The sequence below is a fragment of the Dermacentor silvarum genome, chromosome 3 (genome assembly GCF_013339745.2).
Source record: "Dermacentor silvarum isolate Dsil-2018 chromosome 3, BIME_Dsil_1.4, whole genome shotgun sequence".
In the NCBI taxonomy this organism is placed as follows: Eukaryota; Metazoa; Arthropoda; class Arachnida; order Ixodida; family Ixodidae; genus Dermacentor; species Dermacentor silvarum.
The window spans coordinates 103,462,743-103,478,320 of NC_051156.1; the positions used below are offsets into that span (position 1 = coordinate 103,462,743).

Genomic DNA, 15,578 nt, shown 5'->3' on the forward strand with positions numbered 1-15,578 from the left:
TCCTGCTAGTAACCTCGGTTCGCTGTCGACTAGAATTGGGGCGCCATGAACCAAGCAGAGCGAAGCATGCTGCGACGACCACGTGTGTTCGACGATGCCACGTACGTGATATCAGGAGGCGAGTTTTCCGCGCAACCCGGCACGAGCTATTACAACCCCTTGTTCGACCAGAGCCAGGGTTTTGACTTGACAACACCCTTTGATGGGCAAGACGCGCCGCTGCCTTACCACCAGGACGCGGATCCTTACGTCATACAGGCTGCTTGGCAGGCTGCACAGCGAGCTATACCAACCGGCGGCGAAGGAATGTGCCCTACGATGACGAAGCAAATCCAGGCTTCGCCGTCAGGGCGGAGCCACCAGGTTGAAGCGAGATCCGACAGCACTGCCAGGTCTTCGGCGTGGGCCAGCACTGTACCGAACAACGACTACGCAGTTCCTTCCACTAGTAGTACGACGACGAGCAACACCACAACAAGCAGCAGCGGCAGTAGCGGTAGCTATAATACAGGACGCAGCGCGCCCTGTACCATTTACAGCGAGGCCAGCTACGACTCTGGCACCAGGCGCCAAATCAGTGCCCATAGAGGCCTTCGCTCTCTACCCACCAAGCACCAAGACCGTCAAGTGACCTGGGGTACTTGCGTGCCCGTTGTCGTAACGGCTCTAATGGTAGCGTTTCTGGTGCTGATTTCCTTGGCCGCGACGCCATGGACGAGCCGTATGATAGCTTCGGCTTCCGCCGTCGGACACGTGAATGCCTACCACAAACCCCAGAAAGCGATGTCTCCCGTTCCTGGAGCAACTGCCCAGACACTGGCGCAGTCCAAAAGCTTGACTAAGGCGGGAAGTACGAACTGGCTCGGGGTGAAGTCGACCAACATCATTAACGCCCGAAGCGACCCGAGCGAGACCGCGAGTCCCACACCTGCGACCGAGTCCAGGGTTCGCAGACTAGTCCCCCCCAGAAACCAGGGCACCCGGCAGCGCAAGCCAACAAAACGTGCCGCTGTTCTCAAGACTCCGGCGGGCGAATACGAGAACGTCGAGGCCGCTGAGAACAGCGCGGACCTCTTGGCTTTTCCTTTCCAGTACCCGGTGAGGGTGAACGAAATTTCTGCGCGATTGTTGTGGCGTAGCTTGTGCGTAATGGACGGCGGGAGACGTCTCCAGAGCACTTCACATCGCCAAAGCTTTCATCGGTCTCCATATCATTTGTACTTTAGTTCAGCTTAGCCTCCAAAGCTAAAAATGACGAACATTTTCGATATTTACGTAATCATTTTGCATCTTCAATTATTAGATACATTTGAGCAAGCTAATATTTTAGGTAACGTGCGTTGGCTGCTTGGTATACATACTTTCATACTTCGTACTTCTGTTGTGACACCTCTAATCTAGAATAGCCCATCAGGGTGTTTGTTGGTCTCTCTTTCCCTCTCACCGTGCAGAAGCGTCCCATGTGCGACGACGTGTTCTACACTGTCTGCCACCCGAGCTCCCAGCGCGAGTTTCACTACCGACGCTCGGTGAATGCTTGCGTCGAGACGGCTGCCGACGCCGTGCACACGTGCAACCGAGGAGCCAACAGGTTCGCCTCGCTCACCCACTGCCGCCGAAGCTGCATGCAAGCGGGGCGGCGACCTGCCGACGAATGCTTCAGCAAGCCGCTATTCACCAGCTGTGCCAGGTATGCGCAAGAACGCACGTGATGCTAACTCTTCTCTGAGCTGGTGGTGGCTCTGTACTCCGTAGGTTACGTATCACTCATCTTGGCAGCAATCCAGCAGAACCTCATGATATCTGGCCGCCCTTCCGGGGCTGGTATAATGCAAGAATTTCATTAGCTCGATTCCATTCCTTATCCTCCACCGTTCACGGCCTCCGGGGACAATGCGGGCGGATAGCCACTTGCAGCCGCAGACGAAGCGTGAAAAATTGTTACGTCATATTAGCCAAGATGGCTGTCCATTGCGGAGATGGATTTATGCTCCGTATAAACCCACACTGATAAGAATATCCTGTAGAATAAATATATTGTCCACTTCACCTTCACTATAAACGGTTCTCCGATAGGAGAAGTCCGTGACTACAAATATTTGGGAGTTAACATAAGCGATATATCACTTCCTGGTCTATGCATCTCGATGACGCTTGCGCATCTGCAACCAGCAAGCTTGGTTTCTTAAGACACAAGTTGAAACTGGCACCTCCTGAGCTCAAACCTCTAGCTTTCAATGCTTTGATTTTACCAAAATTAGAATATGGAATCATTGCATGGGATACATTTTACAATAAACATAAACGTAAATTGGAAATGGTGCAAAGACATGCTCTTTATTTTATCTTCAATAAATTTAGGTCAACTGATTCGCCATCCACAATTCCACACTGAACATTTCCACGTGAACCACGGAGCATCGAAGAAAAATCTCAAGATTGAAATTCCTGTACAGCCTGTGGGAGCGGTCACTGCGCCTCGACACGCGAAAATATATACAGTGGTTAGCAACATCTCGTCAACGTCATTCTAGCAGCTTACGTACAACGTTTTTAAACATTTATTTATTCCACGCACAATCCAGGAGTGGAATGCCTTGCCTGCCAGTGTCTTCTTATCAGATACGGTCCCCTCATTTGAGCGTATCATGTCCGCCCTTTAAAGATGGTGTCGCGTCTGTTGTACCTTGTCATTATAATGTGTTCATTCATTCTTGTTCCATACGGGTTTCATTTTGTTTTTGATGTGTTCGGACAGTGAAAAAATATATTGTCTGTAAAGAATCTCACCTGCTTATCCTTGAGTATTCAAGACCGCAGTATACCTGTAAATGTAAATAAAAAATAAATACCGTGCTACCACGCCTGTGTACATCGCCTTTAAGAAATTAGGAGAATGCCTAGAAGAGATATGCATTAAAAGACGCCTAGATGCGCCGCGTTAAGCACATTTCCCATCGTTCAAAATCTTGTTCGGGACAATGTAGGGATTTTATCCGATGTTATTTCTGCTCCCGCTCCGCCAGTGGTCCCAGCCGCGCTCTGCCCACACTGTCAGCGAGATCCGCCAGCCATGAACGGTGGATAAGAATTGAGGCTTGCGTTGGGCCTCGTTGGAATAATATAAGAATGACAGCGCTGTACTCTGGTTACTCTACGGAGATAATGGCGCGCTGGTAATAACAAACAACCTAGGTAGCGAAAATTAGGGATCAGCATCAGTACGTGACATTCTTTATATTTCCAAACAGTACGGGCCGGGATTCTACAGGCTTAGAGTGGACTTAATTAACCGTTCTGTGTTTTGCCTCTTCCCTCTGTCGTCGTTCTCGCTCATCGTGCTCCTCTTCCTTTTATCTTCCCCGTTCCCCAACGTAGAATAGCTGGCTAGGTGCATGTACTACAGGCCGACGTCTCTGCCTTTCATACTATTCAACATTTCTCCCTCTTTGGAGATAAACACAGTTCCCATAATTGTTTAATTGACCCATTTTCGCAATTAAATAGTATATACATAAGAAAGACTGACTATATTGGGCTCGTTGCTCTTGCACTCTGACTATGGTAGCTTAGCGCAAAGTGGATGACAGACCCAAACAAAAGAACACAAAAATTGTCTTGATACGCTTTTGTTTCTGTTTTTTTTTTTTTGTATGTGTGTAGGTTTGTCCACCACTTTGCGCTAAGCTACTATCTAATTCTTTTTCTCTACTTGCCTGCTGCAGCCATTCTGTGAAGGTTTCTACGGCATATAAAAGTAACGGTACGAGGAGGGGGGGGGGGGGCATCACTGGCCCTAAGCTTCGACGTCAGCAGACTCGTTAGGGACACCACTTTGTACATCTCTAACAGCATGCATGTACGATAAGGACGATATACTGGTGCCATCTCCACATGTTCGCAAACAAAAGCGCTTCGCTGCTTTACTTACCCTCACGCAGCGTGTGTTCGCTTCCACCGTGGTTCGCCATAATCTCCTGCGGGGGTGCGCGCACGCGTTTGTAGTGAAGTGTGCAGCTGACTAGGGGAGGAAGTGACCCAACACACATTCCCCTCTCATTCCTCAGCCACGTGCTTATCTTTATACAGTGACCTGCGTTTCTATTTTAACAAAAAATTAAGACGCTGTATTCACTTCAGTTCGGTTTTCGCTAAAATGTGACACCAAGTTGGCACTTCTGGTCCACATCGTAACTATTCGCCTTTTTTTTTTCGGACGTTGAGAGTTGTCGACTGGCATCAAAATCAACACACACATCTTCAACTGCTGGCTTCTCCGACAGAGAGGTGTGCAAACGTTGGCGATTTCTGAGGCGAATCAATCGGTGTGCAGTCGATCGGGTTTTAATGCTGTCGTAGCTGCTGGTTGGACTATGGACATAAGAGTTCGGCACTCTCGGCACAGCGCGTGGGGTCTGCGTCACTTTTCATTTTTCCAGGACAAACCAAGCAAGAAAATATGCCCCGTCTTTTTTTTTCGCACAATGAGGACTAAGAAATTCCATATTGCTGCGAAATATTAGCGAGAAGAAAGCAGTGGTACGTGCTAAATCTTCGTTTAAGGTTATCGTAAGGAAGAAGATGGGCGCGCATGAAGGCAGCATCGCCGTCGCTTGAGCCGGCTTTGTTCGATGCACTTGCATGGTTTCGGACTACCGCTGCAACCTTGTCCTTCCCTGCTAAACCTTTCCAACCCACCAATACACCTCCCCTATATTTTCAGTAGTTGCTAGGGTACCCCATGATTCATGCAACATTGCAGCAGGTCTCTGCCCTCTGTTCACATCATGACAGAAGGCCCATCTCCCCGTCCAGTGACCTCGATGCCTTCCGTACCCTACTCGCGTCTATTCCGTCAGCGCGGCCCAATTTTGCATTATTACCTTATTAGAATTACAAATGTAGATAATGATGCACTACCGTATGATCTAGCCGTGTAGCCGTGGCTCACGCTGTAACAAATATCACGCGCAGGCAGGACGTGCTGTCCAGCTGGTGGTTCTTCGAGGGCCGAAAGTGCGCTCCCTGGAACTTCCCGTCGGGCGGATGTCCCGCCAACCACAGCGTCGTCTTCCGCACTGCCCAGGAATGCAGGAAGCAGTGCATGGCAGGAGGGCTCCGGGATTCCCCGTGCCGTCCACCCAGAACGGTTACCTGTGAGAGCCAGCACCTCAAGTACCCGTTCTTTGCGGACCTGTCCATGAGGGACGGCCGCATCCGGTGCCTGCGTTCATCGCCCGATGTGCTGCGACACCGCCGGTGCCTTGCCGGTGCGAACCGGTTCCGCACCCTCGAAGCCTGCAAGGTCGCGTGCAAGAAGACTCGAACTGCCTGAACCACCTGACTCTGCTATGTAGATTATTTTACAGTCGACCTTTCTTTGGAATATAATTTCCGTTACGATGCGCACGTTCTGGCACGAACTTCAGGAAAATGAATCCATTGTTTTGTTTGTTCTATTCGGTTATCTTTAAGCGTTCAATCTTCTGTTCTTTTTTTAACGGGCTGACGTGCTAGGCACCGAATCAGCACCCGAATGTGTTATCCTTCCCACTCTAATATAAGCAGAAACAAAATGATGTTGCAGCATACCGGGTGTTCAAAATTAAGCTGTACTGAATTTTTAAAAATAGCCTGTGGCAGGTAGCATCAACGTTACTAGACTAGCTTCAGTTGTCAAACTCGGTGGCGTTGCGTGGAACCATCACCCGCACGCGCTTTCATGGCGCTGCAGTCGCACCTAGCTTCACTTCCCCACTAGCCGGCTACTCGGACTGGCTGGACGAAACACGCGGTGCAGCGTTGGTCTATTCCGTGGATGATTGTTGACGGCGAATTTCAGGAAGCATGTCATCCGCGAAACGGTAGCCTTCGCCGCGTTTGTTAAGGATATTAGCAGACGATGCCGACGGGCTGCGTTCCTGGCTGCACAAGCGGCTATCGAACGATGTCGACAGTTTGGAGCGCCACTTCTGTGCTCCCAGTAATGCGACACTTCGCTCCGCGTTGAACAAAGCAATTCCTCATGCCAGTGATTTATACACACACCCCCTAATTCCCCCCAGGAGTATCCCGACACCCCCCCCCCCAAAAAAAAATATTCCAGACCAACGCCCCCCCCCCCCCCCTCTTACAGACAGGCACTCATCCCGGAGAAAATTTACGTGATCCCAAGTATACCCAATATTATAAATGCAACAAATGAATACAATGAGGAATACTTGCGGTTTGTGTACCGAGCCAACATTATGCCGGCCAAGAAACCACGTCGGGTATTGCAAATACATGCGAGGTGACACGGTGCAACTATATGACACGGTATGGTTTCTGTATAGTCCCAGTTTTTTTATTATTCCGTTTATGTGGCAGCCACGGTAGGCCTAGTAGTTTCTTTGGATAGTGTGGGTACACCCGCCGTGGTTGCTCGGTTAGCTAAGGCGTTGCGCTGCTGAGCACGAGATCGCGGGATCGAATCCCGGCCGCGGCGGCCGCATTTGGATGGAGGCGAAATGCAAAAACGCCCGTGTGCTTGCGTTGTAGTGCGCGTTAAAGAACCCCAGGTGGTCAAAATTAATCCGGAGCCCTCCACTACGGCGTGCCTCAAAATCAGATTTGGTTATGGCACGTAAAACCCCAGAATCAATCAAATCATCAAGTGTGGGTACCGGATTGTAGCGGATATAATGCGCATATGTGCTTTTTGTTCTAGTTATATTTTAATTGTGTTGCTGAAGGTATACGGCTGCTCCGTGTCTACCGTGCCTAGCTTATTTTTCTCGTGCAAAATGATATTTTACTTTGTCTTGAAAACGTCTGCACTTTGCTCTATCAAGATTTGCAGATTAAGAACTTGTTTCACTTTGTGCTGCGTAGAAAAAAAACATTAAGCTTTCTATAATCAAATGAAAACTCTAAGCGCTGTCCCTTATGTTGCAATTTTCAAACATGACATAATGGCATGGGTGTTTCAATATAGTATTAATTTCGTAATCCCACAAAACAAGGCACACATTTTGACCTTCTATACAGCGTTCGTTCGTGCCCGCCTGTCTGCACGCCTGTCTGCACGCCTGTCTTGTTATCAACGGACAGACGGTTTAGGTGCCACGAGGCAAGTGGGCACTTGGCGAGGGTGCGGTGCCGAAAGTGTTCCCTGTCGAACCAACCGAAAAAAACGCAAACGAAGAGAGATGTTTGGTGATCTGTTCTGGGCCATCTTAGAAAAGCTGTCAGAGAACGCGCGGAGTCGTGTGGGGTGGCCCTTGCACTTTCTTGAACCGAGTGCACGCATCATTAAATTTTATTTAGTCACGCGTAGTAAAATGCCGCCCCCCCCCCTTCCTCCCCTTTTTCCGATGCCTCGAAACGTCGGGTGCCTCGCGCACAGCGAGACGGCGGACTTCCTGTCCGCTTGTAGGGCGCGCGTCGACGGTGTTATCGCCCTTGGACTTTATACGGAACCTCACGATGACGGCGACGGCAGAAATTTGCCTAGAGTGACAATATAATTGCTGTCGCAATAAAATGTACCCACTGTGGTGGCGAAGCGGCTTTCGCGTCGCGTTGCTAAACCCTAGGGCGTGGGATCGAAACCCGGCCGCGGCAGCCGCATTTCTATGGGGACGAAATAAAAATAAAAAAACAACACCCGTGTACGGTGCATTCGGTGCACTTTAAAGAACCCCAGGTGGTCACAATTATTCCGGAGCACCTCTCTACATAATCTTACTTGGTTTTGGCACGTAAGCTCCAAGCATTAATTATTTACCGAAAGATATACGCTGTTCTATACGTTGGAACATTCCAGAAGCTCTCTCGCTCATTGCGCGATCAACGATTACAAGCAAAATGATCTTGCAGGGCGACAAAGCATGTCCTTGCACTACTGGCTTAACAGCGGAGACCACTGAGAGAACAGGAACGGAAGTGCTTCCGCATCCATCTCTAATGTGACCGAACGCAAGGTCACTTGCTCGAGACACCAGAGGTGACGTCTGCAGCGACGCGTCAGTTTCCATAGAAGATTGTAACTGAGCGCTATCGGAGGGGCATGTTCAAACAGCGCGATCGACGGCAGCTAAAAGGAGGTAATGTGGAAAAATGAACAGTTGTTTGAAATACAAGGTGATAAAGCGTCGCTTTTACTAATACAGCTGTCACAGACCCCGTGAACAAGGCGCAGACGCCGGACCTAATTCCAAAGCCGACTTATCAGCTTCCGAAAATAATCTCACGAAAGCAAGGACAATTAAGAATGGGCCCTCTGGTGCGCCAGCGAACGCCGGTTGCTGTCCAAAGACCGAGTCAGAGCCCAGAGTTGTCAAAACACAACAAAATATATTGTTCACACAAGGCAGCTACACACACACTTTCACACTTAGGCTAGACACAACACAATAGAATTCAGATGGGTATTCACAAAACACAAGAATTAACGACAAGCACTAAGAGTCCAACACGTAAAGTACAAAATGAATAGGAACACTAAGTGTCCAATCGCATTCACCGTGCTGGTCCTGGAGTCAGACGATCTCAGCGTAGCTCAGGGCAAATCTCGAAGAAGGAACTTCTTCCGGAAATGCAGACGCTCGATGAACTCGCTGACTAGCTTGCCGGGGAACCCCCTTCTTCCGCAGACGCTCGGTCTTCACGTTACATCCCTTCACCGGTGCGGGCTGAACCCTACTCATGATTTTCGCACGGCGGTTATATAGCTTCCAAAGGCGTTCTCTAACTTTCCTATCGGAGTCGTGATCTCATAGCCATGGCCAAAGCTTGGGAACATTCAAGTCTTTTCTCGTACCTTCGACCGCCGCCGTCGGAGCGTCGTCAAGGGGGTTGATGACTCATGCTGTTGGCGCACGCTAACGCTGTAGCAATCTCTCTCGACTCGCCGGGTGAGAAGGTGTCTCGGCGCGCGCGTGTTCTCTCTCCCTCTCTGGTTAACGTCACTTCGTCGATGCTCTTCTAGACGTCTTGGCGCCGTTGTTCGCGTTGCTGTTCGAGGCGTATGCGCTCTCCCCCTCTGTTGAAGTTGCCGTGGGGCTGGCGTGTTCTTCCGCTCGCTTGCGTGACACGCGGCGCGCGCTTGGATTACGCGCTTTTTTGTGACAACAGCGTAATCATTCGTGAAACGTTGTTGCTCATTACTTTCAGTATGATGGTCCTCCAAAATGCTGGATAAACGCAGAGAGAATACCAATCAGCTTTGTCCGCCGCATTGGCATCACGTGGTTAGTTATTGCTTACTTCGATCCCGCCATTGTGCGTTTACCTCCAATTCGCAAGGGATGGCCATTTCCTAGACCATTTCCTGCGCACTAAGGCCAATGGACGCAACATTATGGAGATACAGCAATTCTATGGAGATACAGCAAGGTCTGTCAGCCTCGACCATAGTATATACGCATAAGCTCATCGATGCAGGACAATATGCGGTCAGGAGGTCGCGGGCACTACATTCGCAGCAATGGTGGTCGCATTGAGTACAGGGATTTTTGCGCACTCAAATAAATTCCCAGCTCGTCACGATTGATCCGGATCTTCTCCACTACTGCTTTTTTCGCGGCCCCAGTGTAGCTAGGCGTACACTAGGGCTACAGAGAAGACATGGGCCATGTCATGCTGAATATGGCGGTTCTCAGAGTAACACCGAAGCTAAGTAACACTTATCTCGCTCAGCGGAAGTAACTCACTCACTGGGAACAACGAGCGCTTACTACAACCCTTTTAATTGCGAAGCACTTTAGGGTCCCGGGCTGTCGGCGTGTAATATGGTCTGATGTCGTTGTCACGCGCAAGAAAAGGTCACAACAAGTGCACAATTGATCAAAACTGGGTGAAAATAAACTAACATGACTCAGAATAATTTGAAAGATAGGAATACTCATGAATTATTCGAATTAATTAACAGAGATTTATTAAAATCGCGTCTATCATCAGCAAAGGCTTGGCCCCATGTGCGTGCTGGTTTGGCTCCATATGCCTGGTGGTTTCCCACCAGTTGTGCCTTAGCACAGGTGTCAGAACGTGTTGTGTCTGCGTCATAACGAGTTCTGCGCATGCGCAGTACGTGTCCTTTCCTTCTCGCCGTTCCCACATCCTCTCCCACTTAGGGGATAAAAGCAATCCTACGCCCCAAATAAACGCTTTGTATGTTCGAGCTGTCTGTGCCTCGTAACTGCTCCGGCCCGCGTGCCGTGGCTATGCTACAGAACGAATGATGGATTGCTAAACGCAAGATAAACACAAGATAAACTCAAAGAAAACACAAAGGAAATACCGGCGAATCACCGCTTCACACTTCCCCAGCTTTCGCGTTGAGTGGAACTGCATTACCGCCGAGTTTACCAAGGCCACTGTCCCGCACTGGTACCCAATTTCGTTAACCTGCTAAGTACCAAAATTGACATAGTATGATAAAAGTGTATGAAGAACATAAATGATAGGTCATGAAATTAATCTCATGACATGCCTGCCATGTAGGTCATGAAACAACCGTCTACGTCTTGGGGCTCTCATGGTCGTTTCGTTAACTTGGTAGGTACCAAAATTGGCATAGCATGGCAAAGGTGTATGAAGAACATAAATGATAGGTCATTACATGAATGTCATGACATGCGTGTCATGTAGTCATGAAACAGCCGCCTAAAATGATAATGACAGCAATTAACACTCAACAACCATTGAAATGGGTTCGGACGTGGGTACTAAGTGAAGGAAACACAAAAGGATGGTGGCAGAAGTCATAGTCATGAGCATGACTCAGCAAAAATGACAACTACTCGGCGAAAAGGAGAAACACTCAAAAGCAACTGAAATAGGTTCGGACGTGGGCACTAAGTGAAGGAAACACTAAAGTCGTAGTCATCAGCATGACTTGACGAAAATGACAATGACTCGGCAAAAAAATTTAACTCGAAATGGTTTGTCTGAAAACTTTGAACGGGACTAGCTACGGTGCCCACACAAGATAGCGACTTTCCCTTTGCCCGCATGTTTAACATGAATTGCGTCGTCATTTTGAGCAGCTGTGTAAAACTAATTATCGACGACATTGGCCACTCTCAAATATCCGAAAGCAAAATCAGTTTTGCCGCACACATACCTGCAAGACAAATCTCGGCAGCCGAACAGAACATACCCTACTGAAAATTCCATATGCCCCATAACGTTACCCCATATCCAATAATCCGATACGAAAAATGTAGGATCTCATACAAAAACCTGTTTTTCCGACATGTCATATGATGTTATTGGATATAGGAGTTGTGGCGAATACGTTTTTTTTTTCTTTTCAGAAGGGTACACATACTTTAACCCACACCCGAATGTGATCAGTGTTGAAAAGGGTGATGTCCATCTCGCCGACACCTCCCGTTATTCGGGGACCATATTGTAAGCTACGGCGCGTAGTCGACAGAGTTCCCTCTTCCGCCGCTGTGGCTCTCGCCACCGAGGCATGTACTCTGAGGGAGCGTCTAAGTGTCAGGTATGAAACAACGCCTTGCAGTGATTCGGGCACCACTGCGACAAATATATGTAAGGGTACATCATTAGCACATACAGTGCTATGTTAACTTGTCGGGCACTGCAGTAGAACTGAGCTATCCAGGAAGAACGTCTGGTCAGGAACACTTCCGGTCTCAGCACCAGAAGAGTGTGTGCCGCTGGTTCTTTCACGAATTTCTGGTTACCAAAAACAAAAAGAAAATTATCACTTGGACGCAGCATTGTCAATAAGAGCGTTCCCAGGAAATGATAAGTAACGATAGAAAGGCTTTGGACTGTTGAAAAATTGCTCACGGCGATAATAAAAAAAGGTGGCTAGAAAATAGACGGCCAAAAATATTCCCCGGCACAATTACTATTATTTTATAAATACCAGTTCTAACAGAAAACAGGCACTTCAACTGTATATGGATTGCTGAAAAGTAGAATATCAAAAATTGAAATAAAGCTGATTAGAAGGTAGACATCTAATGATGTATATCCCCCACCACAATTAGTATTTCTCTCATAAGACGTACTTGCTTTACTAATTTCGTTTGACTAATCAATTTATTGTCATCTTCAGCTGAGCTTTAATGCAGATATTGTCTGCATTTATAGGGTTACCTTATATATGATCAATGCTTTTCTCTATAAATTTCGACAGTACGTATATTCCTACTGATTGCTTTCATTTCACATTTGCCCTTATTACCTTTAACCCGCCACCTTTTAATTAAGCCTAGGTTTTTTAAAACTTTTTCCCCCATTTTTAGGTTTTACAGCGAAGTCGTTAAGGGCTAGGTTCCCCAGGATCGTGTCCGCGTGTACAAAAGCACTATCATAATCAGTATTGACTCGAGCGTCGTCTTCTTCTTTCGCAGTTGGCTCGTTGGCGCCCCATGGTTCGCGCTCCTAGGGAGCCTACATGCAACAGCCACGGCCGCTGGATAAAAAACAGGTGCGGCCTGTTGCGTCGCGCCGAAACGACGTCTAGGGCCTAGTTCTCCAAGCGCCCGCTCTGGCGCCACTGCTCCGGTACAGCCGTTCACGGAGAAGCGCTTCCACAGCCGCGTTGGTACGCGCGACAGTGACTCTAATGAGACCGTAAATAACGCGTTTTATAGTTGCACATTACAGGTTGAATATTGAAGTCGTTATTAGAAGTGCCGATTGCTTCACATATGTGAAAAGTGTGCCCTAGGAGTGCCAATCTTTTGTAGAGTGGGTCTTAATGCTCTCCATGAAAGCTGCCCGCTCGACTCACCTGAAATAAAAAGAAGTGCTCTATTATGAATAATCAGGAGTGGATTTACATGTTTCATCAAGACGAAGCAGTGAGTGATGCAGGCGCTGAGGAGGGTGTGTTTTTTTTTTTTTTTACGCCCTGCTCATCTTAGATCTTGCCCGTGTTTCTGATGGGCATGTCTCTCCCAACAGCTCCACTCGCCCCCGCGCTTGGCATGAAACTCACCTTGTTAACCCTCTCGTGCAACCTCCTTCCCCCAAGAAAAAAAGTGTTGGCTAGGTGCCTGACGTTATTAAGTCACGAATTCGAAACCACACATGTATGTACATGAGCGTGTGGAAAATTTATAACTGCATGGGTAGGCGACAGAAGTGCGAAATGATTCGACGAACAGCTTAACATATCTACTGCAACTTTATTGTGCATAACGAAGAGCTTATTCACAGGCGGAAAACCTTGCTTGACAGAGGTTTATGCGACAGCGTCAAAACTCGCTCTACAGTTGCATTTGCATTCCCAGCCCAAATCGCTATAAGAGGCCTCAGCCACGTTTTAAAGAATACTTTGAAAAGCTCCTTAGTGTGAGCGTGGTCATTTCATTCACATATGAATTGTCCACAGTGAGTGAGATGTGGAAGCAAGGCTGACGTCAGAAGGTGGCACAACTTGCTGCTTTTTCTGACGTCGTCTGCCTTCATGGCGCGCTGAACATAGGTGCAGGTGAACATACCAGAGAGCTGTTTCTTGGCTCCCACCCACTTGCTTCCTTTCCCTGACGGCCCTTGGCGAGAAATATTCTTCATCTAGGCTTCCCGACGCTGTAGATCGCAGGGGAATTCGTGGTACTTCACAGTAGCGTCTCTTCTCGCGTTCGAGTTGTACAGCGGCACACAACAGGTTCGCGGCATCACACCGCTAGTAAAAACCGTCTGCCACACATGCGCACACCAAAGCACCGTAGTCAAGTGCAGCAAACCTTAGGCAAGCTGCTCACACACACGATCACACAAAAAAAGCACACGAGAATGCGCACGAAAAAGCACACCAACACGGATAAATCCTGCGGATAAATCCCAACACGGATAAATCCTGCGGCAACCACACTGTAGCACGAACGGGCGTCTGCCTTGCGTACCGGAGCAGTGGCGTCCTCCTCTCGTTCCAGTTGTACAGCGGCACACAACAGGTTCGCGGCATCACACCGCTAGTAAAAACCATCTGCCAGACATGCGCACACCAAAGAACCGTAGTCAAGTACAGCAAACCTAAGGCAAGCTGCTCACACACACGATCACACAAAAAAAGCACACGAGAATGCGCACGAAAAAGCACACCAACACGGATAAATCCTGCGGATAAATCCCAACACGGATAAATCCTGCGGCAACCACACTGTAGCACGAACGGGCGTCTGCCTTGCGTACCGGAGCAGTGGCGTCCTCCTCGCGTTCCAGTTGTACAGCGGCACACAACAGGTTCGCGGCATCACACCGCTAGTAAAAACCGTCTGCCACACATGCGCACACCAAAGAACCGTAGTCAAGTACAGCAAACCTAAGGCAAGCTGCTCACACACACGATCACACAAAAAAGCACACGAGAATGCGCACGAAAAAGCACACCAACACGGATAAATCCTGCGGATAAATCCTGCGGATAAATCCCAACACGGATAAATCCTGCGGCAACCACACTGTAGCACGAACGGGCGTCTGCCTTGCGTACCGGAGCAGTGGCGTCCTCCTCGCGTTCCAGTTGTACAGCGGCACACAACAGGTTCGCGGCATCACACCGCTAGTAAAAACCGTCTGCCACACATGCGCACACCAAAGAACCGTAGTCAAGTACAGCAAACCTAAGGCAAGCTGCTCACACACACGATCACACAAAAAGGCACACGAGAATGCGCACGAAAAAGCACATCAACACGGATAAATCCTGCGGATAAATCCCAACACGGATAAATCCTGCGGCAACCACACTGTAGCACGAACAGGCGTCTGCCTTGCGTACCGGAGCAGTGGCGTCCTCCTCGCGTTCCAGTTGTACAGCGGCACACAACAGGTTCGTGGCATCACACCGCTAGTAAAAACCGTCTGCCACACATGCGCACACCAAAGAACCGTAGTCAAGTACAGCAAACCTAAGGCAAGCTGCTCACACACACGATCACACAAAAAAAGCACACGAGAATGCGCACGAAAAAGCACACCAACACGGATAAATCCCAACACGGATAAATCCTGCGGCAACCACACTGTAGCACGAACGGGCGTCTGCCTTGCGTACCGGAGCAGTGGCGTCCTCCTCGCGTTCCAGTTGTACAGCGGCACACAACAGGTTCGTGGCATCACACCGCTAGTAAAAACCGTCTGCCACACATGCGCACACCAAAGAACCGTAGTCAAGTACAGCAAACCTAAGGCAAGCTGCTCACACACACGATCACACAAAAAAGCACACGAGAATGCGCACGAAAAAGCACACCAACACGGATAAATCCTGCGGATAAATCCCAACACGGATAAATCCTGCGGCAACCACACTGTAGCACGAACGGGCGTCTGCCTTGCGTACCGGAGCAGTGGCGTCCTCCTCGCGTTCCAGTTGTACAGCGGAACACAACAGGTTCGCGGCATCACACCGCTAGTAAAAACCGTCTGCCACACATGCGCACACCAAAGAACCGTAGTCAAGTACAGCAAACCTAAGGCAAGCTGCTCACACACACGATCACACAAAAAAGCACACGAGAATGCGCACGAAAAAGCACACCAACACGGATAAATCCTGCGGATAAATCCCAACACGGATAAATCCTGCGGCAACCACACTGCAG

The 15,578-nt window shown here is 48.9% G+C and overlaps 1 protein-coding gene across 1 annotated transcript; it reads left to right on the plus strand.

The window, feature by feature from the left end:
• The first annotated feature begins 1,452 nt into the window (after window positions 1-1,452).
• On the plus strand, window positions 1,453-5,412 carry LOC125943919 (uncharacterized). The gene is made up of 2 exons (XM_049663486.1): window positions 1,453-1,690; window positions 4,975-5,412. Exons 1-2 carry the CDS (start codon window positions 1,461-1,463, stop codon window positions 5,333-5,335), a joined length of 591 nt encoding a protein of 196 aa, XP_049519443.1. The 5' UTR covers window positions 1,453-1,460; the 3' UTR covers window positions 5,336-5,412.
• Window positions 5,413-15,578: the final 10,166 nt, after the last annotated feature.